Source organism: Hesperophylax consimilis, chromosome 14, assembly GCF_061612785.1.
Source record: "Hesperophylax consimilis isolate HC1 chromosome 14, BYU_Hcon_1.0, whole genome shotgun sequence".
In the NCBI taxonomy this organism is placed as follows: Eukaryota; Metazoa; Arthropoda; class Insecta; order Trichoptera; family Limnephilidae; genus Hesperophylax; species Hesperophylax consimilis.
The window spans coordinates 27,455,949-27,481,768 of NC_142849.1; the positions used below are offsets into that span (position 1 = coordinate 27,455,949).

The 25,820-nt window shown below is 34.6% G+C and overlaps 2 protein-coding genes across 2 annotated transcripts; one reads left to right on the forward strand and one right to left on the reverse strand.

Moving 5' to 3' along the window:
- Nucleotides 1-389: 389 nt before the first annotated feature.
- Nucleotides 390-12,206, reverse strand: AP-1sigma (AP-1 complex subunit sigma-2). Its single transcript, XM_089639348.1, has 5 exons — nt 12,060-12,206; nt 11,653-11,831; nt 9,606-9,714; nt 3,030-3,167; nt 390-1,980 (listed from the first exon to the last, which is right to left on the reverse strand). The coding sequence occupies exons 1-5, from the start codon at nt 12,060-12,062 to the stop codon at nt 1,936-1,938; spliced, it is 474 nt and encodes a 157-aa protein (XP_089495474.1). The 5' UTR covers nt 12,063-12,206; the 3' UTR covers nt 390-1,935.
- A 583-nt stretch (nt 12,207-12,789) lies between these two features.
- noi (splicing factor 3a subunit 3 noi) lies at nt 12,790-25,465 on the forward strand. Its single transcript, XM_089639349.1, has 11 exons — nt 12,790-12,946; nt 13,029-13,076; nt 13,179-13,337; nt 17,144-17,213; nt 18,708-18,799; nt 19,195-19,416; nt 19,595-19,755; nt 20,992-21,120; nt 22,515-22,701; nt 23,974-24,175; nt 25,213-25,465. Exons 1-11 carry the CDS (start codon nt 12,851-12,853, stop codon nt 25,344-25,346), a joined length of 1,500 nt encoding a protein of 499 aa, XP_089495475.1. The 5' UTR covers nt 12,790-12,850; the 3' UTR covers nt 25,347-25,465.
- Nucleotides 25,466-25,820: the final 355 nt, after the last annotated feature.

The window sequence follows — 25,820 nt, forward strand, 5'->3', positions numbered from 1 at the left end:
AAATTTTATTTGATTAATTTGTGTTATTTCACAATTAATTAATTAAAATAATATATAGTATATTTGCGGCACGTTCCAGAGTGGAAGATACTACCAGTATCGCCCTGGTGTAAGACCACCATTCAGAATTGAAACGTTGCTCCAAATGGCTTTAGCCGTGTTTAGTGACTAGATCTGAATAGCCAGGTACTTCCCCACCTTCCTCTTTCCCTTCCCCACTTACCTTCAGCCCCACAACATCCCCCAATTGGGGATGCCATAGACTCACTGGCTCCAGACGGGAGCAGTTGGGACTCTTGTGAGGTATTCACTGTAAAAAAAAAAAAAAAAAAAAAAAAAAAAAAAAAAAAAAAAAAAAAAAAAAAAAAAAAAAAAAAAAAAAAACAATACATTGATATCTCTAAATAGTATTAAACAAAGTCATTATCCGCATCTGAACTCTGCAACGAAGTTTGATAGGGTTTTCACTATCATTTAGAGAATTTCTTCCGGAAGGTTTATATATATAATACATGGATATTTTATTTATTGAAAGCAGAGAAAAGTCAAGCAACACCGGGCACACGTCAGCTAGTGTGTCAAAAATCACTTCAGTGGATAATTAGAACATGAGAACAAAATCTTGAGAATTTTTGTAAAATAACAAATATATAAGCCATCCCAAAATTGATATTTGTGGCTGGCCAAAAAACTGATATTGGATACCATTGCATGCATTTTACACAAGTTCAGTTTGAAAGCTCATAACTTCCGTCATTTCTGTAGATATCGAAAATACTAATTTTACTGTCGTTATTAACTCTTTACACAGAATACATTTTCATTAAAATAAAAAATTAAGAGACAACCTCATTGCTCAGCGTGTCGTAAAAAGTGCAATTTGCTTTAAATTTCAATCAGCAAAGCACTCTAACGAGAAATGTAAATTTTATTATATACTCCATAAAAATATTTTTACCGACCAAAAGATAAAGATACGTAGTGATATATTTTATAGGGAATAAAACATCAGTCATTTTTTTAAATATTTTTAAAGGAAGAATTCACGCTAAAGATACAAAGAACATTAAAAAATATATTGTTTCATGGAGTGTTAAACTGTACTTATTGCACTTTCGAATCAACGTTTCAGACAGCCTTGCAGTGTCCATCACCGGGAAGATGGGTAGTAAAAAAAAAAAATAATGTGAATAACCCACAAGAGTTCCAATTGTTCCCGTGTATCCGGAGCCAGTATGGCATACCCAATTGAGGTATGTTGTGAAGCTGAAGGTAGTGGGAAAGGATATGGCTAATCAGATCTGGTCACCAAACAAGTCTAAAGTCATTTCAAGCCATTTTGAATGGTGGTCATTCAATAGGGCAATAGATACTCTCGAACGAGCTGCAAACATACTATATTATTTTAAGTGAAATAACACACATTAAATAAATAAAAATTATACTACGCAGGCTGGGATTCTAACTCACGACCTCTGGATTTGTAGTCGAGGATCTTAACTGCTCAACCACAGAGATCATTGTGTAATTTAAATAGTCGTACATACGTCTGTGTATCACAGACCAACATACCAATGGAGCCATAATTCCCTTCAACACTCCAAAAAAACAATTAAATTGGCAGTGAAAATCTTTTTTTTTATTGCTCCGAAAGCCAATCAAATAGTAATAAAAATAACTACACATATTTATATAATAAGTCTTTCTTATACCTGCCGCATTTAAAATGCAAGACGTAATATTATTTTTTGTGACTAAGTAAATAATAATGATAACTGTTTCTTCACGCAGTTTCATAGAAGAGTAATGGATATAATAACAGATTTGAATCCTCCTAATATTATTTGAGAAACTGATGTGAGAAGAATCTTAACATACATAATATATCAATTGAGCCTAGCATCGAATGTGAAAAGTCTTAACTCTCGTCTGGTTTTAGCCCAAGCCGTGGTCTTCGAAGAAGCCTTGAGGGGTCTCCTCCTGCAAATAAAATGTTTAATTAGGCTTCAATCACAAGAAGTTCTTAACCTTTACCTACCTGAAGGTAAAAATCACATATCACTCGAAGGAGAGTCACTACGGTCCCCCAACAACTCCATCAACTCTTTATTTCTTAATATGTATTCAAAAGTGTCAAGTCATTCATTTTTGTAAAATCCAAAGTCGTATAATTTATGAATACTCTTTACATAATGTGAAATTAACACCAGTTGCCCAAATCAGCGACTTGGTGTTATATTTGACAAGAAGCTAACTTTTGTTCTACACGTAAATGAAATAACCAATATAGCTATAAAAATTATTGGTTTTATATGCAGAACTGCAAATGACTCCAAGGCATAGAATGCTTGACACTTCTTTAGTAAGAAGTCAAGTAGAGTATAATTCGAGTATTTGGTTTCTATTCTATAAAATAAATTCCAAAAACATAGAAAGAGTACAGCACTAATTTTTTACATTTATTAACTTTAATCTGAATATTCCAATTCAAAGCATTAACCTTATGCTTCTGATGAAACAACTCAAATTGATTGCGCTGGCAGATAGGCGGATTATTTCTGACCTTGTTTATTAAGTAAAATTATTAATTATCAGAAATTCTCGTCAAAATAAAATTATATGTACCAACCAGAAAAACGACACAGAGTGCTACCTTTTTCTGTGTCAATTTTAAAACAAACTATCAGGTTCATACACCTATAAATCGACTGCATAATTTTGGTAATACATTTGGGAATGTTGTAGACAAGTTTAAAGATTCTGTATTAGTGATGAAAAGAAATCTTCATAATTACTTTTCCGAATTGTACGAGATTACCTCTCCATAGTGAATATATATCTTTTCCTGTACCTTTTTTTTATTTATATATATTCCAAAATTATTTTTTTTAATACTTTTATATTTGTTTAAAATTTACACTATTTAATTAAAATAGTTAATCTTATTTCTTACTTTAAAAAAGTGAGTTGTCTATATTATTTCAAATGTACTAAACTAAAATAAAAACTACTAGAATAAAAACTCCAACCTCTTGTAACAAGTCTTGTGCGGCGATGGCTTTCAAGACGTTCTTCTTGGAGGTCTCTTGAAGCTCTCCACCGAGCACCAGCTCATCGAGGATGAAGAACGCCTTCTCAAAGTTAAATATTATGTCCAACTCACAAACCTGAAAGCAAACATAAAACATAAAAAGCATAAAACTTTATTTTTTATTGAAATTTTTTAACAGTTACAAAATACAGGGTAATAAAATGAAAATACAAAAAAATACAAGGAAATACTATTTTTGATGTTGTGTACAAAACATCCCACAAAGAAAAACCTGTGTGTAGATATTATAATATTTTTTTAACGAATTTTTATGATTTAAGAATTTAAATATTGCACAAAGTTTTTTCTAGGAAAAATTATATAAAAATACACACAAAATAATAAAATGCAATCATGAAACTTTATGTTCCACTTGTTAACAACAATATTATATTACTATACAATAACTTTAAAATTTACATTTTAACTTGCTTTTTGTTTTTTTTATTTTTTTTTGTCAGTATTTTTTTATACTACCCACGCACAGGCAGTCCTCTGTGGGTTCCCTTAATTTACCTTTTTTGACATTTTATAATTACATCATTTATTTATTTTAAAAATATGTGTACTTAAAAAAATGGAATTATAAGCAAAATAAAATAGCCATGATTTGATATATCTATATCTTTGCCCAAAGACAATTCTATTACCTTGGTCCAAAATTATTCAACCTCTTACCCGATTTATGGAAATCGAAAAGCATAAGCATTCTGCGTAAATTAGTTTATTATTGGCTTCTAGACTTAGGAAGAGTCGAAAGCGAACTTATAATGACCAACAGATAAACAAAAATGTTCTGTACTCACATTTATTCATTGTTATTGGCAGTTAAATAAAAAATTCCTACCATGCATCTGATTTATACAATGCGATTGATAATTTTTGTGATTGATAATGTTTATACAATATGTTTTCATGTACCTTGTTTATATTTTTCTTGATTATGTGTATTATATTATATGTACCTTGATTATGTAAATTAATACACAGCACAGTAACAGCGTTCAAATTAAGAAACCCACCTAATATTTTTCTTATATTGTAACTATAAATTGAATTAATCCAATATGTTATCATGTACCCTGATACAGCGTTCCTTAATTATGCATATTATTACATGTACCTTGATAAAATTTATCAGGTGTTTTCATAAAAAAAAACTAATATTCGGGTGTACAAATATGTCTGAAAAAGTTTTTATTTTGATTACTTTGATAAATATATATGTATATAGACTATATTACTAGCGTAACTATTAATTTAAAGTATGGAAACATAATTCATAACAGCAGCGTGTACAAATGTTAACTAAAACAGGCAATTTGGCTGTCCTAAAACGGGAAAATTTCCTAGTTGGACAGCCAAAGCTTCCTTAATATGTATGTAATTACATATTTGTATCTAATAAATAAATAAATAAAAATAAATAAAAATAAATAAATGTAAATAAAAATAATATTCATTTATTCAAAATCTTAAATCCCCGAAATTTTGTTTTTATATACGTATATTATATAGATGTCACCTGTGACAGGCAAAATATAGATGTCACCTGTGACAGGCAAAATATAGATGTCACCTGTGACTTCTCTATCTGTAACAATGCGTGGCTTAGTCTGTCTGATGTTGACGTTAATGTTTTGATACACCATGGTCTCTCCTAAGGTTGTAACTAGTGAATTGTACATTTTAGGGGCCATACATTTAATATGTCTTTGGACTAATCGGGTTTTGCAATGGGTTACTGAATTTACTCATTCACATGATGTCTTTGGCTAGAACGTTGTGATTTTTTTATGAAATTGTTTGAACGCGTCTAAATAAATTTTAAACATTATTGTAAAGGTGCTTTACAGGGTTTGATGACAAAAACAGCAAATTGAAGAAAATTGAAGGATAAGAACAAAAAACAATTACCCAAACCTAATATTATTTTTACAGTGTTTTTTTCTCCATAGATAATGTATTTCAAATGCAATTTTTTTTTTAAATGAAAGACAAACATTCCTTGGTTATGAAAAACCTGACAATATTTTAAAATCTCCTACTACCACCACAGTAAGTGGAAAATGTTGCTTGTGTTGTGATGGAGGACTTATCCAGCGGAGGAATTGAACACACTACGCCTGGGTGGGACCCAAACGTGATGTCATCTCAGCCACCGACCGGTCTCATGAGATAACTGTTAATCATAATACCAACCATCCAACTAACTAACAGTTCTCCAGTAGGGGTAAGATGGAACACACTCTCGGATAAAGGGGTTACACCCCTTTGAGATTTAAAAAAAATGTGACTATTTTTTTTTTATTTACTTGATGGCTCGTATCTTTGTTATTTTTTTATTTTTTTTATTCACTATGATAGCCGCGGCGGGCCGGAAGACCTGCTGCCGTAACGTTTGAACCAATCCGTTTATGCAAGTATGGTTTGCGTGTTTTTGGTTCATTATCATTTATATCAGTTATTATTTCAAATTATTCATAAAAATACTGTGTACATGAATATAATAAAAATTATTTTATATATTTAATAGCTGTGTCAAAATATATTTTCTCACACTTGGACACCTTTTTCTCTGACTCTTGACTTGAAGTAACAATTTACAATTATTATTTTTTTTTAATTCTAAAGAAAGCAAACATTCCCGAATTATGAATAACCTAACAATATTAGACTACTAGACTGGTCGGTAACTGAATTGACATCGCGTTTGGATCCCACCCAGGCGTAGTGTGTTCAATTCCTCGGCTGGCTAAGTCCTCCATCACAACATAAGCAACATTTTCAGCTTACTGTGGTGGAGACTTTCAAATATTGTCAGGTTATTCGTAACCCGGGAATGTTTGTTTTTCTTTTAAAAAAATAAAATAAATTTGAAAACTCCTTCTGCCATCATTACAAGCGGAAAATGTTGCTGTTGCTTATGCAATGATTGAGGTCTTAGCTGGAAGAGGATTTGAACCCACAACGCCTGGGAGGAATCTAACGTATTTGACCACTCAGCTACTAACGGGTCAGGGTTCAACTAAAAGTTTATTGATTCTCTTCCTCAGATTTCTTTTACCATAAATTTTTGTGTCGCGTATTCTCCTTACTTCGTTCATCCGCTCTACATGTTCAATCCATATAAACATCTCTTTCTACTTAACATTACACTCACCTACATGATTTTATCGCACATGTGCCTCAGAGATCTCATTTCTACAACATATTTATATTTTTATATTACCCTTTTCTATATTGACAAATGCAACACCAACTCCAATCAAAACGAATTTGTGAACAGAACCTGCCATTGGTACAACAAAAACCTTGCAAATATAGACGTACATGCTGACATATTCACTAGAGATGTGCCGATTATGACTTTCGCCGACTAGCCGATTAGTCGGTTGTAATAAGACCGACTAGTCGGCTAAGCCGATTACGGTTTGAAGCAGAAGCTTTAGTCTTCTTACATCATAATTTACCCTTAATTAAAAAATATAAGTAAGTCATAAAAAATATAAGGAGATTATGATATTTTTGGTTGTCACAATTGTGACTTTGATTTGATTAGATTATGTAGGTATGGTTATAAGAAATATGTTTTTTTCATTTTTTTTTGTTTTTATCAAACAGTTCATGTTTAGAATTTTTGGATATATATATACATATATTACTGTGCATATTGTACATACAATCTTGCTTTAATACATATAACTGAGTTTGTTAATTTTATAAATCTACTTTTTATTTTAATAATAAGAAATACTTATAAAAGTTCATTGAAGATAAGAAGATATTATGTTGTTTTTTATGTTAATTAGGATAGGTACTAATTTTGTTCAATAAATGTCATAATTATGTTTTCTTTACAAGCAAGTAATTTTAAAAACTGATTACCAAAAGAAAGATTGCTTTACATTTTTTAATGTATAAGACTGATTATAAAATAAAAAAATAATATATAATCAAGGTTTTTATTTCATGTAGTTCCCCGCATTCATATTATTGAGAAATACATACAACGTAAGAAGCCGGATAGTCGGCGCTCTTTGCCGATTAGTCGCCGACTAATCGACGACTACAATAGTGGCCGGATAGTCGGCTTTACCGACTAGTCGGAACATCTCTAATATTCACTGCTAGTTACTATCGTTACAGAAGTTCATTGTATCACATTTTAGGTATGAATAGCACGAAATCATAATGATTGAATTAATTGTACCTTATTTTATCTTTAAATTGCTAATTTATTATTTTTTTAATTTCACTTATGCGGAAACATTCCCTCATCCCTTTCCTCCCCCATCCCGCTACAACGCCAAAACCTGTTTCCCACTCCCACATCCGTCCTGTATACTTAAAAACACATATATTCTTATGTAATGCATTATAAAAATATAATGCATTACATTATAAAAAATGGAGGACATGTTGTAAAAATACATGAAACCACCGTTCCCTTTGTTGATGCTGCGCGCAACCTTGGAATAATGGTGGACGGTAGATTGAGGTATGATGAACATGTTAAAAACAGGTCACAGTGGTGCTACTCGAGGCTTCGTCTATTGTACAATATAAGAGATAACATATCAGTGAAACTACGCAAGATTATTACTGATAGTCTTGTTCTCTCAATATTGGACTATGGAGACTCAGTTTACGGTCCATCTTTATTGAAAAAAACCCAAAAACAAGTACAACGAGTCCAAAATGCATGTGTCCGATATTGCTATAATGTCCCGAGACGCGAGCATATCTCGCCTTACCTCTATCGGCATCGAATACTGAATATGTCGAACAGAAGGAAGTTACATCAAATGTGTCAACTGTTCAACTTGATGAATTCAAAGGTTCCTTCCTATCTGTTTGACAGACTGCAGTGGTCCCGTGACTCACATGCACATAGTACACGCCAAAGAGACCATTTACTTGTTCTCCCCAAACATAAAACTGCTGTTTTTGAGGGTAGTTTTAGCTACTCATCGTCAAAACTTTGGAATAAAATACCACTGCCTATTCGAACAACAACATCGTTGCAGTGCTTTAAGAAGCTCTGCAGCGAATGGTTGCTGACAGCACAGTCAACCGCACAACATCATAATTGATCGAATTTAAAATGAAAGAAGGGACACCTACTTGTGATTATTATTTTTTTTTATTTTATCTATGTATTTTATGTAAATTTAATCCTGAATTTATATTTTATTTTATTTTAAAGAAATTTGTATTTATCGATTTATAACACATTATATTAAAGGCACTGCTGAAAACCAGCTACATTCCCGGAGAAATCCGGAATGTACAGCTGAGCAGTTGCCCTTTTGGCAATATAATCATCTAAATGTATGTGTACAAACTATATGCAAACATGTAAAAAATTATTGTCAAATAAACGTTTTTATTATTATTATTATTATTATATAGGTGTATTACATTTGTTCTACTTCCATTTTATACTTTTCTATACTTGTTACTTAGTTTGGCTTTTAAATTTGTTACTTAGTCTTGCTTTTTATATTTTAGTCTACATTCATTAAATACTTAGTTGTATAATACCAAATCAACCATCTGTGGACATTTATAATTGCTCTGTTTCTTTTCCATCCCATTGTGGACTGCTAGCCTCGCTTCTACTTCATAATACTACATTATAAAATAATGTTAGAACAATAGTATTTTGTAATACTACTATGAAGAATTTGCTATGGTCATCAATTTAGAAACAAAAGCAAAATGGTTATTACTTCCAAACAATAGGCAATAATTCAAGGCTTTGTGAAATAACTAAAATTAAAACTCTTCAAAACGAAATGTCTAGAAATTATTACATAGTTAATGCCCAAGAAATACAAAAAAAAATGTATAAAATTTCTACTGCTGACCTCAATTTTATTTTGCAAACATTCTCAATTGTTGGTTTAATATTTTTTATGCATAGTAGATCCCCTCAAATGGAATGGCCATATTGAATCGACAAAGAATGTTTTATCATGCTAAAATCATCCATAATTATCATCCTTCATTTTAAAGTTCTAAAGTTCATTTCCAATGAACTTTAGCATAAGAAACTTCTGTGGCTTGACTTCAGTTAACTTGTATGTTTATCATTGTATATTATGTAAAAGCTGTTTGTTTCTTACAAATAAATAAATAATCCTTCATTTCCAATGAACTTTAGCATAAGAAACTTCTGTGGCTTGACTTCAGTTAACTTGTATGTTTATCATTGTATATTATGTAAAAGCTGTTTGTTTCTCACAAATAAATAAATAATCCTTCTCAAAGTTCTTGCATGAAAATCAAAGAGATAGAAAATATCATTATGTCGAAAGCTTCCAACCAAATACCGATATAAATTGAACAAATTAGAGGTTAGACGAGAGATGCCACTGTAGCAGTAGTAGTAATTATCATCCTTCAAACATGTTTTGCATGAAAATGAAAGAGACAGAAAATACATCTCGATTTTTAAATACAAATACAATCACTAGCCATGAAAAAATTAAGAGATTATTTTACTTACGCTGCCGAAATATTTGTCTAGAAGTTCAACGTAGCGATGGATCAGCTCTAGAGTTAAAAGTTCATTATCCTGCTGCTCTATGGCACAACAGAAATACAATGAGGCGTATCTGAAAAAAAAAACATTTTTTTCTAAATTCTGTGTCCAATTGAATAGACTATGGTAAATCAAAGTTAAAAGAGTAATAATTGGTTCCATGATATTTGATCAAAATTACAATAAGGAAGTTGAGTCCATTTTTTTTATTTTTTTTTATCAATGTTCGCATTCAAACTTAAATACTGGTATTTTTTTTTTTTTTTTAAAGTTTGTTTTCATAGTTAAATTAATTCTCAAAGTTTAAATTTTATTAAGCCCGCCAAAACGAGCGGAATCCGAGCGGTAACAGGCGGGGTGTAGTGTGACGTCATTAGAACTGTGAAAACCACGTCGCTTAAGCATTATGTATGGAAAAAAATTTAATTCTTCAACAAGGAATTCCAGTAATTTTTTTACCAATGTTAACCGTCTATTATAATTGATGTTATTAAAAAAAAAAGAAAATTGATTAAGATTTCATAGTTAAATTAATATTTTAAGTTAGAATATTTGCTTTTCACGCCCGATACGGTACTTGTACGGTATCGCCGTCGCTACTTGTTGACGTTCCCCGCGCGAATTCAGGACCACCGCGCAGAAAAGTAAAGACCAAAAGTAAAATAACGGTTTACAGCCCAGTTCACTGTGAGACTTTTCTGAGCGGCCGGCGGCCTGAAGTGTATCACATGCTTTGTGACATGTATAATAATAAAAACATCTAAGTTATGCAATAAACAACATATTATTATAAAGCACTATACGAATATGTATCTTTAGAAATCCATTTCATATAATAATAATAACAAATACGTACATATATTTGACAAACCCAAATAAACCTTTGGCCTATACACCTCTCTCATCTAAATCGACCATCTCTCATGTAATAGAAAGAGATGCACCATAGGTGTTCCGTTGTACGTACAAGTCACGACACATGTGACGACAGAATTCTTTCGACCAATCGTGGAGCGTATACAGTATATTGCTATTGAATGCTTTTTCAAGAACGTTTAACTAATTGTAAGAATAATAATATAGAAATATATTTATATATTTAGAATCGATATTTTTTGATCTACATGAACATATTTTTTATAAGTCAAAATATTTTTCACTCAACTTCCTTATTAAACACACCTATAAAAAGTGATATAGAGTCATTAAAAGTGATGAAACAAAAACTAGGTTAAATAGTTACCTATGTAACCTATTTAACCTAGTTTTTTGTTCACTTTTCATGACTTTATATCTATGAGATACCCAGTCACTGTAATAATTATAGGGGGACATTGTTGCAAAGGTAATAATTGAGATTAAAAAAGGGATGTTTAGATGATTTTGACATGTAATGGCAGATAGACGGAGAAAGGATTGTCTAGAGATTTTATGTGAATACCGCACAAGAGTCCCAACAGCTCCTGACTATGGCATCCTCAGAAAAGAACTTGAGTGAAAAATAGTATGACTTAAAAAACATGTAAAGTAGAGTGTTGATAATCCGAAGTAATGAAAATAACACCTGTTCAGACTTGTGAGAAGCATTTGGATTATACAAGTGTGTTAGACAGACAATTAAATTAAACAGCTTTTTGCTTGAGAAAATCATACTTAATAAACTTCTAAATCACAAAACACATTCACCTAGTCATAAACTGATATAATTTAGTCTGGAGGGTTATATTTATTCTCCAAGAAAAATGTTTATTGCTCAATTTATCATGACATGCAACATCTTTTCGGATAATGACAGATCATTTTCATCAGCTCAGGGCAACTGTGTGATGCACGTGGAGCACAAAGTATCGAGGTTATGGCGCAAGAGCTCTTACGGGTAACTACAGAAAAATAATAGCATTATCAGCCTCGGGATGAGGAGAGAAGGGTCAAAAGGAAAACATAACGTAAGTGTATAACTCAGTATTCGTATATAGTATGTAAGCGAAAAATAGATGAAATAAAACATTACCTTTTATAAACCACCTTGACGTCTTTCCATTCCAGGAAGGAACACATTTTAGGCTTCCTAGCTAATACAGTTGTGATGATTTCCCGAGTAATCTTCTTCTTTAGCTTGTCTGGATGAGCGACGTACCATTTTTGCAGACGCAGTTTCCCTTGCCTGCTAAATAATAGCATAAATTGCATCTGTAAATAGAAAAGCCAACATATTGAGATAAAAATAACAAACGTTGTCGTTAAAATGCAATGTAGAACTATAAATACTAAGAAATGCATTGTATTATAATGTGATTTAGGATAGGCTATCAATTTCATTGCCCTACTAGGAGTTTTATCGGATTTACAAGAACATCTATCAGAGACTCCGACAAAATTTAAGGACTTCAAATTCAATAAATACAAGGTTATACAAACCATTGTGACCTGTAATTTTTAAGAGATTTTGGTTAGTTAATTCACTATTGATTTAACTAATGACAGACTAGTAAATGCATGACACGACGCACCAGTAATTATGTCAATTTGCCGATGTCAATTATTTGTACCGCATCCGCGATGACCGCAAACGTCAGGGTAAAAGTCATAGATATTCTCAAACATTTACCATAGACAGCAATCTAAGTGTTGGTGAAGGAAAAAATTGTATTATGGGGTGCAAATCACTACATCGAGAGAGGAGAAGTTTTGAAAATATTAAAGAACCCCCAGCCTACGGCTAATCGACCGAGTGCGCCCCCAAAAATTTGGCACCATAGACTTTAGCATAGTAAGCCTAAAAGGAAGTCGGGCCCTGAGAATGAGCCACATCTCAATGGTAATAAATAAATCCCAGTCTGTAACAAGAATGAACGTTGTTATATTTTTGACTAACATTTCACATTTCTTTAAATTTTTCCTAAAATAATTTTTTCCTCCCAAAATTTAGGGAAATTTCCTTAGATATCACATCACTGATTGCGCATATTATCATCATAATAATTTTAAGTTGCTAGCTGCACGTAAACAATAAACATATCATTGCCCGTGTGAAAACATTTGTTTTGTTAACAGTGCCTACCTACAAAAATGTTGCCATATCAATGTGCTATTTTTGTCTATGTAAAAAATGTTGCCTGTGACTGCGGTTTATTTATGGCAACACTTCTTATAATGGCGTTATATCTCTGACGTTTTCTGTGCGTTCTCAATTTTAATAATAAATAAAAATGGAAACAATATTAGAGCAGCAACGTCGTTATCATGAAGAGAGAGAACGGTTGATGGATGCCATGGTAAAAGAAATAATGCATAAGAAATCTGGGGTTAGTGAAATGTCATTTTGTTTTTAAGTTTTAGGTTATAAAATCAATATTATTATTTCTGAAATGTTATTATGTTTTTCAGTTTCGCGAGACGATTAATTCTGAACACAGGTTAAAGATGCTACTGGATGTAAGTATTATTTTTTTCTTATATTTCATTTAATAAATGTATTTAATAGGTACTATTATAAATTTGATGTTTTTCAATAATGGTTTGGGTTTTTCTATTCAGCAATACTCTGAAGGCACCATGCATTTAAAGGAGTTTTATGAAGACAAGGATGGATTACGTAAAGAAGAAGTGTCTGCGCTTTCGGGGCCTAACGAATTCCAAGAGTTCTACGGGCGGTTAAAACAAATTAAAGAATTTTACCGCAAACATCCTAATGAGGTAAGCACCATTACTTTATCAACAAGATTGTATCATTTTTTCAGAGTAAAGTCACGTTACTCCGCTGCACCCTCTTAAAAAAATTATAAAATACCACCTGGTTTTTACTCATTTACATCGGGGGAGATGGCAAAACGTACTTAAATTGGAACTTGCCGTCTAGCAGTGCCCTTACTGTTTTTGCGCTAAAATTGTCAAATTGCCAAATCTCGACGGAATGAGAAGTAATTATGAACTTACCTTGGGGCAAACGTATTATGCTTCATTTTAGTTGAAATAATAAAGGAAAAACATGGAAAAAAACAGGAAATAGCTTGAGATAGACATTTATTAACAAATTATAAGCGGTCATGTTGATTTCTAATGATGTAATTATTTTTACAGTTTACTATACTACCTAACCCAGTGATGGGCAAAGTACGGCCCGCGGGCCAAGTCCGGCCCGCCAGGCTAGTCAATCCGGCCCGCGACATTGTTTTGAATAACCCTACCACAATTTACCAATTGAACAAAATGTATTTTCTACGTAGATAGAATAGAATACTTAACGGTTTCCTTATCATTGTGTTTTAAGTACGGTATTATTGCATCTAATATTAGTTTCCACACAACCTCGCGCTTTGCAGATCGGTAGCATGGCGAATGCATGGCGATGTGAAGTGCAATGCGTGTGTTGCTCGGCTAAGTTCGGGACGAATCGGGCGCTACCATTTTCGTTTCCTCTGTTGTCAAGGTCAGTGTTCAATCGTTCAATGTTCATCAGTGTAGTTCGGACAGTCAAAACGCGACGTCGCGTGCGTAGTCAGTGTCAAGTCACCTCTGCGGCTGTATGCCTGGCTTGTGTTTCTATGGTTGTGCTTTTTTGGTAGTGTTTTTGACATTTTTGATCGTTACAATGGCAAGTAAAAAACGTAAAGTTGATTCAGAATGTCGTATTTTTAAAGATGAGTGGACTTGGAAATACTTTTTAGACATATTAAGGATAAACCTGTGTGCCTCATATGCAATGAAGCTGTAGCGGTATTTAAGGAATTCAACCTCTCACGACACTTCATGACAAAACATAACAACGCCACTTATGAAACTATGACCGAAGAGGAACGGAAGCAAAAAGCAGAAGCTCTACGTAAGAAACTGTCAGGTCAGCAAAATATTTTTAAAAAACAAAGCTGTTCTCAAAAGCTAGCTACACATGCCAGTTACGTTGTAGCATACAATATTGCAAAAAGTAACAAAGCATTTTCTGATGGTGAATTTCTAAACACTTGTATGGTCCAAGTATGTGACATTTTGTGTCCTGACAAAACAAAGGATTTTGAGACAGTAAGTTTGTCTCGAAAAACAATTTCTTCTAGAATTGAAGTAATTGACAAGCAGTTTGTCTCACAACTAGAGTCAAAGATAAGCGAGTTTAAATTCTGTTCTTTTGCGTTGGATGAAAGTACGGACATAATTGACACAGCTCAGTTACTGATATTTATAAGAGGTGTTGATGACAACTTTTGTGTTACTGAAGAATTAGCTTGCATGCATTCATTAAAGGGAACGACCAAAGGATCACACATTTTTCAAGAATTTCAAGAAACTATGACGTCTTTGAAAGTACCTTTGACCAAAATTTCTAACATCACTACTGATGGAGCACCGAATATGACAGGGACGAAATCTGGTTTCGTAGGCATGTTTAAGGAATTTCCTGGGAACGAAGCTGTGTTTCTTCATTGTATCATACATCAAGAAGCTCTGTGTAAATCTGCTCTAGACATGAAACATGTGCTTGATGTTGTTATTAAAAGCTTGTTAATAGCATTCGTTCACGAGCACTCAATCATAGACAATTTCGAGAGTTTCTTGACTCATTGCAGTCTGAGTATTCTGATGTACTTTACTACACTAAAGTAAGGTGGCTCAGTGCAGGACGAGTTTGGGATTTAAAAGACGAAATAATCTCTTTCATGGAAGAAAAAGGAATGGACGAATGTGAACATATGAAAGATATTGTATGGCTTTCAGACTTTGCATTTTTTACAGATCTTCTCAGTCACATCAATAAATTGAACCTTAAACTCCAGGGAAGAAATCAATTAATCAATAATATTTGGGGTCATATCAGGAGTTTCAAAATGCAATTGAATCTATTTTTTAAACAACTAGTCAAGAAAGACTTTACCCATTTTCCAAGACTAAAAACTATTGCAGTTAGGGAGGACCAACTTAAGAACTATGAGAAAAGCGTGAAATATCTTTATGAAGAATTTGAACGAAGATTCCAAGACTTCAAAGTTATAGAACAGGATCTGGACATTTTTAGCATGCTATTTAATATGGATTGTGAATCAGTCAAACCAGAGTTGCAGCTCGAATTGATTGAGTTGCAATGTAACACTGAATTGAAGCAACTGTTTCTCAACGTTTCCAAAATTGAGTTCTACAAGGCCCTGTCAAAATCAAGTTTCCCAAACCTGAAATCTCACGCTCAGAAGATAATTGCGATGTTTGCATCCTACATCTGTGAACAGGTGTTTTCTACTATGAAGCTTCGCAAAAACAGTGTTAGAAACCGATTGACTGACCACCATTTAGCTTCACTACTGCGAATCAGCTCATCCCAGTTTTTACCAGATTATGATAAACTTTTAGAAGCTCAGCCACAGTTTCATCTGTCACATACGCCTTCATACTCGTCTAAAGAATAATCAATTTTTGTTACTTTTTTACCATTTTAGCATATAATGTACTCAATATTATGCATGATGTAAAAATTAAAAAATAGAATATTTTTTTATAAGTGATATAAAAGTCCTTATATCACTTATAAAAAATTATTTTATTAAATTTTTTTTCCAGCCCGCCTAGACAATTTTTTATTTTATCTGGCCCTTTCCTTAAAAAGTTTGCCCATCTCTGACCTAACCTAACCAGTGGGATATTTTAATAAATATGTCACATTTATTTTGAGTAAAAATGAAACGAAGTGAAATTTGTTCTAAGTGAAAGCTTTGCACCTGAGAACAATACCACGGGCACAGTTTGAGATCATCAGGAATTAGTAATTATGTCGGAAAAGTGTTAAATTTTATTGGGCACTCGTAGTCAGCGTATACCCTTAAATTAGTTTATTAGGTACTCAGGACGGGTTGTTTCAACAATTCATCAAGTTTCAATGTTCATTTTCGGGTTTCGTGAAATAATAACAGAACTAGAAAAAATCTTTCACAGTACTTGAAAATTAACTTTGAAATTTGATGAATTGCTTAAATTCTCCGAAACAACCCGTCCTTAGTTTGGGTTATTTTAATAATTTATGTGTTCCTAATCTTCAAAATTTTGTCAAATGTCAGATTGGTCTAAACTGTCAATACAAGTGAAAGTTTGAACTTGATGAAATTAACTGATTGAAATGAAAGGAACTTTGGAAATTATTCGGGATCGCTGGCCATGCTTAATACGATATTTTTAAATAAAACCTTTTGATTCACCATAATTACAATAAAAGACAATCTGGATTTGGGAAATTTTAATTTTTTCATTCTAATTTAAATTAAGTACACAATGAAAATTCACTTTCATTGTATGGGATGACAACTAGTTACAATAATTTAATTAAGCGTGGCCATCGATATTGAATATTTACCGGAACTTTATTGCATCTTTACTATCTCCCCTGATATAAATAGTAGTCTCTCATAGTAATGAAGCTGAAACATATTATTTTTTTAACTGTGTATTATGCGTGCAGAAGAGTAATACAAATTTTACAATGCCAGAGCAAGAAATTAAGCGTTTTTTGTTGTTTTTCTTTTCAGATTAGTATTCCAATGTCTGTTGAATTTGAAGAATTAGCCAAAATGAGAGAAAATCCTTCTGAAGACACAAGTGAGTAAATCTAATATTTAATATACGATGGTGGGTCAATAAGTCCTTGGAAAGGCCGACAGGTGGCGCGACTAGTACTGTAAGCGGTTTGTTTTCATGCAGCGGCACTACCGATTCAGTATGCTGCGAAGTTTCAAGCAGATTGGTCGGGTTGTTGTGTGTTTCTCGTACATTTAAAAAAAAATATTTGCTTGTTTACAAAAATGGAGAAAATTCACTTGCAACTATTTATAACTGGTTAAATGAATTTAAACGTGGTCGTACATCAACAAAGGATGAACCACGCTCAGGACGTCCTGTAGAGGTGACTACACCAGAAATGATCAATAAAATCCACGATATGGTGTTAAGTGACCGAAGATTAAAGTTGAGTGAGATAATTGAGGTTACAGGGATCTCAAAAGGTAGCGTCATTTCTATTTTACATGACAAATTGGGCATGAAAAAAATTTCTGCAAGATGGGTGCCGCGTTTGCTCACAGTCGACAATAAACGCAATAGGGTGGTGGCCTCTAAAGCCCTGTTGTCGCTCATGCAACGCAATCCGGATGAATTTTTTCGTCGCTTTGTGACTGTAGATGAAACATGGATACACCACTATACTTCCGAGACGAAAGAACAGTCAAAGCAGTGGATTGCGAAAGGCGAACCATGTCCAAAGAAGGCGAAAACCGTAAAATCAGCTGGTAAGGTTATGGCTACTGTATTTTGGGATGCACGTGGAATTATTTTCGTTGACTATTTGGAAAAAGGAAAAACAATAACAGGGGATTATTATGCATCTTTATTGGACCAGCTAAAAAACAAAATTGAAGAAAAACGACCTCATTTAAACAGGAAAAAATCCTCTTTCATCAGGACAATGCCCGTGTTCACACATGTTTACGATCAATGGCTAAAATTGAAGAATTGAAGTTCGAATTGGTCGACCACCCACCGTATTCGCCAGATTTAGCCCCCACTGACTTTTTCCTTTTCCCAAACTTAAAAAAATGGCTAAGTGGACAACGTTTTTTTTCAAATGAAGAAGTCATCGATCGGACAAATGCTTATTTTGAGGACCTTCCGAAAACTTATTTTTCTGACGGTTTAAAAAAAATTGAGAAACGTCTAACCAAGTGTATTGAGCTCCAAGGAGATTATGTTGGGAAAAAAAAAATACAAACTGTTTTAATGCTTTTTTCTAAGGACTTATTGACCCACCCTCGTACAACAAATCAACAATCAGCACCATTTTAATTTTTTTACATGCGAATGGTTCCTGTTTTAGCTTTTAATCAAATAGTGGTCAGCTTGACAGTTGATCACAATATGATCAAAAGCTGAAATGGAGCAAGGATCAGTGTTTAATGGGAACCGATCAAAAATTCAAAATGGCGCTGATTGTTGAAATTTGATGGTCATCAATTATAATGTACGTAGTTTGAAACGTTGACCTACAAACACTAAAACATTTCATTTGCAAATATTTATTGTTATGAAATATTATTACAGATACCGTAGACTTTACTGATGAAGAAGGCTATGGAAAGTACCTCGATCTGCATGAATCTTACGAGAAGTACATCAATCTGAAAGGCATTGAGGTAAGTAATTTATTTATTTTATTTATCTTAAAAAACATAACAGGATTATAAACATACATACTATTCAAGGTAAAAATAGAATAATTCAAAGAACAGTAATAGAAAATGTGTAAAATTGCGCAATAATAAAGATACAATAATAATAGGTATATTTAAGTTCGATTTATCCTGCTTCACCACTCACCAGCACCAGTCACATAAATAAACGACTCACTAGATCGATATCTTCGTGCTTTTTGTATGAAAAAAATTGGACCTAAACAACCTTAGATATGCCAATATATAGAGAGTAAAATTCTCATTCGGAGCTAATTATTATACTATACACCAATGAAATACTCCAATTTATTCCATAGACTTTCAGAGTATTTATCAATGTCTTGAACACATTTCAGAAGGTGGATTATATCACTTACCTCAGCCTGGTGGACCACCTCTTTGACGTGCCGAAGGAGCGCAAGAACGGCGACTACCGTGCCTACATCCGCGCCCTGCTGCAGTACCTGAAGAACTTTGTGGCCAGGGTGCGGCCGCTGCAGGACCAGGCCCTGGAGATGGCCTCCGCCCACCAGGACTTCCTCAAGCAGTGGGAGGCGGGGACCTTCCCTGGCTGGCCGGTTAGTGGACTTCTATCGATTAATTAATTATTCCCTGGAATGCTACTTATATTCAGAGTTTATTTTTTTGATTATGCCTATAGGCAATACGAGGTTAAGATTGTATATTGCAACACAAATCAGAATATGATAAAGTTAAGTCATTAAATAAATACTAATCACATATTTTGAATTGCAGAAAGAAACGGGCAGCGCTTTGACGAATGTGGGAGCTCACTTGGACTTGTCCGCCTTTTCCTCGTGGGAGGAGCTCGCTTCCCTCGGACTCGATCGGCTGAAGTCTGCCCTCATGGCCCTGGGGCTCAAGTGCGGGGGCACCCTGGAGGAGAGGGCACAGAGGTATAACACATAACGACATTACCTATTATTATTCTTTCGTTCACTTTTTTTTTAGTTGACTTAAGACCTTTCTCTGGGTCTACTGGAGTGTGTTTGTATTCATTTGGAATTTGTATTCAGTTTAATTATGTACCCTTCTTCCCTCCACAAGCAAATGCTCGTAATGGAACACAGTTAGTATTTTAGTCAATCATCAGCAATACATTTATGCAGGTATTGAATAAAATATTTAAAATTGCACAGTGGAGTTGCAAATATTGAATGCGAATCAATTTGTAGTTTTATTGTGGACTGAAAAAAATATTTGCTTACGCAGGTGACATCTCATCACAGCCCAAGCCAATACCAAATGGGTCGAAAACAGTTGCGACAGCTTTCCTTCTTAACAATTCATAGTCGAATACCAAACTCTGTGTTCAGTTTGATGGAAAAAATATTTACTATGAACCCCATACCCGCTATCTGGGAATTACTTTGGACAGGAGACTGAATTTCCGGCAACACATCTCAAACTAGCAAAAGGCTCAAAGATGTTCAAATTAATGCCACAAGAATCAGCTGGACTTTAAAATCTACACCTCTCCCTTGGCTCCCCATACTTGCAAATATAACCCCTCCAATTATCAGGCCAGAGATTGCGACACTGGGGGAATACAAGAAGGCGCTGCAAATATGCGCAATACCTTTGCACGATGATGTTGTCTCTCACCCTGCATGCTGCCCGAAGTCCCGAAAACACTTCTGGATGGAAGGAGAGAGGTTCCTTCGATCGATGGAAACTTGAGTGGCAATCAGCCGACGTGAGAAATGCCCATCTCGAGCACGGCCCCACTGAGAGACAGTGCCTCGTTAACTCTGGTCCGCCATCAATAGGATAAGGTCCTCCCACAGCCGCTGTGCTCTCATGATGCACAGGTGGGGTCTTAAAGAGTCAGCGATGTGTGAATGCGGTACAGTGCAGATCACGAATTAATGCAGCAAAGAATGTTTGCTGCATTCATTCTCGGACAGGATTTGTGGGGACCACAGGGCGACGCCTGAGGCCGTAGACTGACTTACTGACCTAAATGTTCCCCTCTGACTCCCCCACTATACGAAAGAAGAAGAAGACTATCAAGAAAACAAAGAATCATTATATATCTCCCAGTCCGCACATAATGGAAGATGGACCTATATATCGTCAGTATTTCGCAAACCGATGTAGTAATGGGTTGTTTTTTTTTTTAACATTTTTAGACTATTCAGTACAAAGGGCCAGGCTGCTCTGGATAGGTCCCTGGTGGCCAAGAAGGGAACAGGCAGAGCGAAGGCGTCCACGCAACACAGGCACAAGGATATTGCAGCTATTGAAGCACAAGTTTACAGGTTAGTTATGTTTCAAAATACTCTTTACAGCCTCCGTTACGGATACATATTAAAGTACTCTCTCAGTAATCCGCTGCTAGATTATCCGACAACTAATATAATCCACCTTTTTTTTTTCAAGTTGAAGCACAAAACAGAGTCCTATAATTCACCGGTATTTGTATGTCAAATTCAGTAGTTCACCACGTACATCTGACCGATCAATTGAAGCTGTTAACGAACTCTTCCCAAATAAAGTGATTTCTCGTAGAGGCACCATTAACTGCTACCCAGGAGCCCTTTCCTCAGTCCGCTGAATTATTTTTTTATGGAGATATCTAAAATGTAAGGTATACGAGAACCAACGGACGAATTTGAAACTATTGAAGCAAAATATAATATCAGAAATGGCAGCCATCTCATTTAATTTTACTATTTATAATTTTTGTTTAATCAAACATCAAATATCCGTTACCCTTTTTGGATACCCTGTATTTGTTATATAATTTTTCCATTCATATAAAAAAAAAAATTACATGTAAATAGTTAAAAAATACATCTCTTCTACACTCAATTCGACTCAAAGCGACTCTCATACATTTAAAGCTGGCAGATCTTTTCAAATCGTCAGCCCATATCGATGATATCCATCGCTTTATTATTATTAATAGCCTCAGACGGCCAATTTATCGGTGTGCATAGACTGCTGGAACACTGGCTGCCTAATGGTGAATTAAAATATCGGTTTTTGCCACGCAACTAGTTGTCCTGTCGTGTCGTTACGACTCGCCGCTCCAAATAGATAAATAGCACGCTCTATTTGTACAATTGATTAATTTCGCATGTGGCCGGTTCCGTTGTGCTTAAAAATTGCGACAAGTGACTGACAATTTTCACAGTTGATTTTTGTCACCAGCAAAGGTGAAACAACAGCGAAAGTCTAATGCTAGCCTACTTTGGTGCTTGCGATTTCAGTCACCTGCGGCATGTCGAAGCAACTAATTACATTATAAGCAATAATTATTGCTTAAAATAATTTGTTATCCTTTGTGCTATGCATAAAACCTTGTCTTATAAATATTAGTTTATCATTAAAAAAAATTACAAAACTAATTACATGGTCGATTTTTGCCCGACTGGTGTAAATGCCACATTACTAATAAATGTGTTTTCTATTTAACTGATAAACAATATGTATGGTAAACGAATGTTTATCAGTTGTGTAGAATTTAAAACACGTTTATTGGTAAGGCTATAAGCCTATAAAAACAATGACAAAAGAAAAACTGTGGGAGAAAGTCTATCAGAGAGGAACTTTTTGAAAAAGGGTTAAATAAAATAAATCTAACTCATTTTTTCCGTTAAAATATGCTCTCTGAAGTTATCCTTGTTGTTTGACCGTATAATATTCGCAGATACGCCTCGCTAGTATCGGAGCAGCGCGCCGCCACCAAGGAGAATGTGCAGCGCAAGCAGGCGCGCACGGCCGGCGAGCGGGGAGACAGCTCCGCCGAGGAGAGCGAGGCAGACAGCGACGGAGACAATGACGATGATGACATCCCTTTCAACCCCAAGAACCTGCCGCACGGCTGGGACGGGAAGGTAAAAAAATTGTGATGCTGATCTTCTCAATATGGAACTCCAATCCTAACAAACAGTTAAATAGCAATATATTTTCTTCTAAACTAAATCGTAGCAAATGTTGAACTATTTTTAAAACTACAATAAGTGAGTAACTTTTTTTTTAATACTTTTAAAAGGGTTTATTTCAATAGTTTACAACGGGGTGTACATCCTAACCATAAAAACAGTATCGATCTCTCTCTTTTCTCTCAACTGGGTGAATGGTACTACTGAATTTACTAAGTGAACACAAAATAAGGGGGTTTTAGGTTGAAGATAGCTTACGAGTACGTCAAGTCATGATGCAGGAAGTCACACTTGCTGTCCAAGGCGGGGAGTTGAGTCGGTACACACACGGATTCAATATTAGGTTAACTCCCAGGACCCGATTATAGCGGTCTTGGTCCATGGTCTAAGGATACCGGCAGTATTACCGTTTCCAAACAATAGATACTACGACGCGGCTTTCACCGCGTTGTTTGTGGTCTCGGCGCGAATGCCGCGTGCTTACTAGCCCGGTGTCTGATTTCAACTGGCGAAGCGGCCGATTGCTTCCCAGTGTATAGGCGAGCGGGGGATTTGTGAAGCTCTTGCTATTTAGGATGGCTTGAATTGTATATTGCGTATTAGGGTGGGCCATGTTTCGTAACAAATTGCCAGAGTAGCGTGGTACATTTTTGTCAAAGTTAGCTAATAAAAATAAATTAACTCATCAATCCAGTCAAATTGTTTTTATTTTCAAAATGTATAGGCACTGTTAGTTTTATTTTGAGCTATGATCAATAGCAGGGCTTTTCAGAGTTGTGTAATGAAAATTAGAATCTTAGAATATTAAATTTTGTAAATCACACCTTAGTTCAAAAAACTGAACTAAGGTGTGATTTTTTATGAAATTCATATCTTGAAAAATAACCACTTTTTAGTAAAACCATATTATGATATTCTGTTTTTTTTAGGAGTGGCCTATCAGGCCCACCATAGGATAACATTGACTTTTTGGGACACCATGTAAATTTTTCAATGGTAGTTTTTATAGTTAATATGACTCCTACGCTTTATGTAATTCAGACATTTTTTTTTAATATTTTGACAATCAAAAGTGTATGTATTTTGTGTGTGTTTAATGGAAAATGTATGTAGTCACATTCGAAATGTAATCAAACTTTCAAAGGTCGTAATAGATAATATAATCATCTACAGTAGTCGCTTTAGAGCTAATCAAACTTATATAACATTTTGTTGTGATTCCAGCCCATTCCGTACTGGCTGTACAAGCTGCACGGCCTGAACATCTCGTACTCGTGTGAGATCTGCGGCAACTTCACTTACAAGGGCCCCAAAGCGTATCAACGACACTTTGCCGAGTGGCGGCATGCGCACGGCATGCGCTGTCTGGGCATACCCAACACGGCCCACTTCGCCAATGTTACCAGCATCGAAGATGCACTTGCCCGTAAGTACTTACATATTATGTACATTTCTAAATATTATACACATATATGTATATACTGGAATATTTCAGAAGCAGCTATATTTTCAGAACATTTGAGAGTTTGACTTTTTCCGGGACCTTTTTATCGTAGGTGCTACATAGTCAAAAATTTTATAATTTTTACCTTTCAAATCGGATTCTGTGGATTTACCAATCTTATCTAATATTTCGTACAACTCTCTCCACTTTTTCCACCTACGCCGGCGTTCAATGGATACAAATTTTTCATTGGCGATGGGCACTTCCGGCACTCAAAGAGTTAATGTATTCTGCTATGTAGTTAAATTATTCTTATTGATAGGGGAGGTATCAATCGGGCTCAAAAAAAATTAAATCAATTGTCTTTGTGATGGTAAATTTATTTACAAATGTTAGTTTTATTTAAACGGTTCACATATAATATTCTTAAAGATATGGAGTGTATATTTCACAATTATTTATACTACTGAGTGTCTGTATCAGTAAATTTAGTTTATTGGAATTTGCTTTTACACCCGGCACTCTGCACTTCGCGGTTATCTACTTCCCAAAGTGTGTGTGATTGTTTGTTTGTTTGTTTGTTTGTGTGTGTGCGTGCGTGAGTGCATGTGGGTGTGTGTGTTAAAGGTCTGTGTAAGTTCTTCCAGTTGCTAGGTACCGCAGCATTTACAGATAATCTTTCATGAGGTGAAATTGATTGCTTCATACGGGTGTTATTTTTTCTAATTAATGGGGTAACTGTTACGTGGCTGTAATCTGTATGTCGTTTCAACCACACCTTCACCCAGTATCTTTTATTTCGCTTTAAACTCATTTTACGAGCGAGCAATTCGACACGCGCTAAACAAAGCCACTGGCTCGAACTGTTCGGCGTATACTGAACGTCGAGCCAATCTCATCAAGTAAAACCATAACTTCGATTCGTTCTTACTCTTTATAAAAATTTTGTACTTATTTTCCATGTTACAAATTTGTTATTTGTTTTATCTAACCATTGTTGTTTTTTTCTTGTATTCTAGTTTGGGAGAAACTCAAGTCGCAGAAAGAGGGTGAGAGGTGGGTGGCGGAAAACGAGGAAGAGTACGAAGATTCCCTTGGCAATGTGGTCAACAGAAAGACCTTTGAGGATCTCAAGAGACAAGGATTGCTGTAATTCCATGATTCGTTCCGCGATAACAATTTTTACACTACTATTGAATTATGATTTTTGTAATGAGGCAGAAAAAATTATACTAAATAAATATTATTAGTTGCGCGTGAGGTTTAAAATTGAATAGCCTTAAAATGTGTACCTTTCACCCCCCCTTTGCCCCTTGTACCCTTTCCTTGAACCGGGCCAAAAGACAAGTAACATTGTTATCGTTGCATCTTGGTCCGCGAACATTCGTGTCATCTTGTGAATACCCGCATAATATCTTGAACTCGGCTGTGATTGTTTTGGAGCACACATCGTCCAGTGAAACGTTTTTACCCGCCGCAGTGAATGTCACTGTTTTCTTTTGTGTTGAGTGAGCGAATGTTAAAAGGGAATTGCCCTTAATTGTATGCAAGCTGATAAGTGTAAATAAGGAACCAGCGGCTACGGAGGACGAGACCAGGGTAAGTCTTTGGCCTTTCCCACTCATTT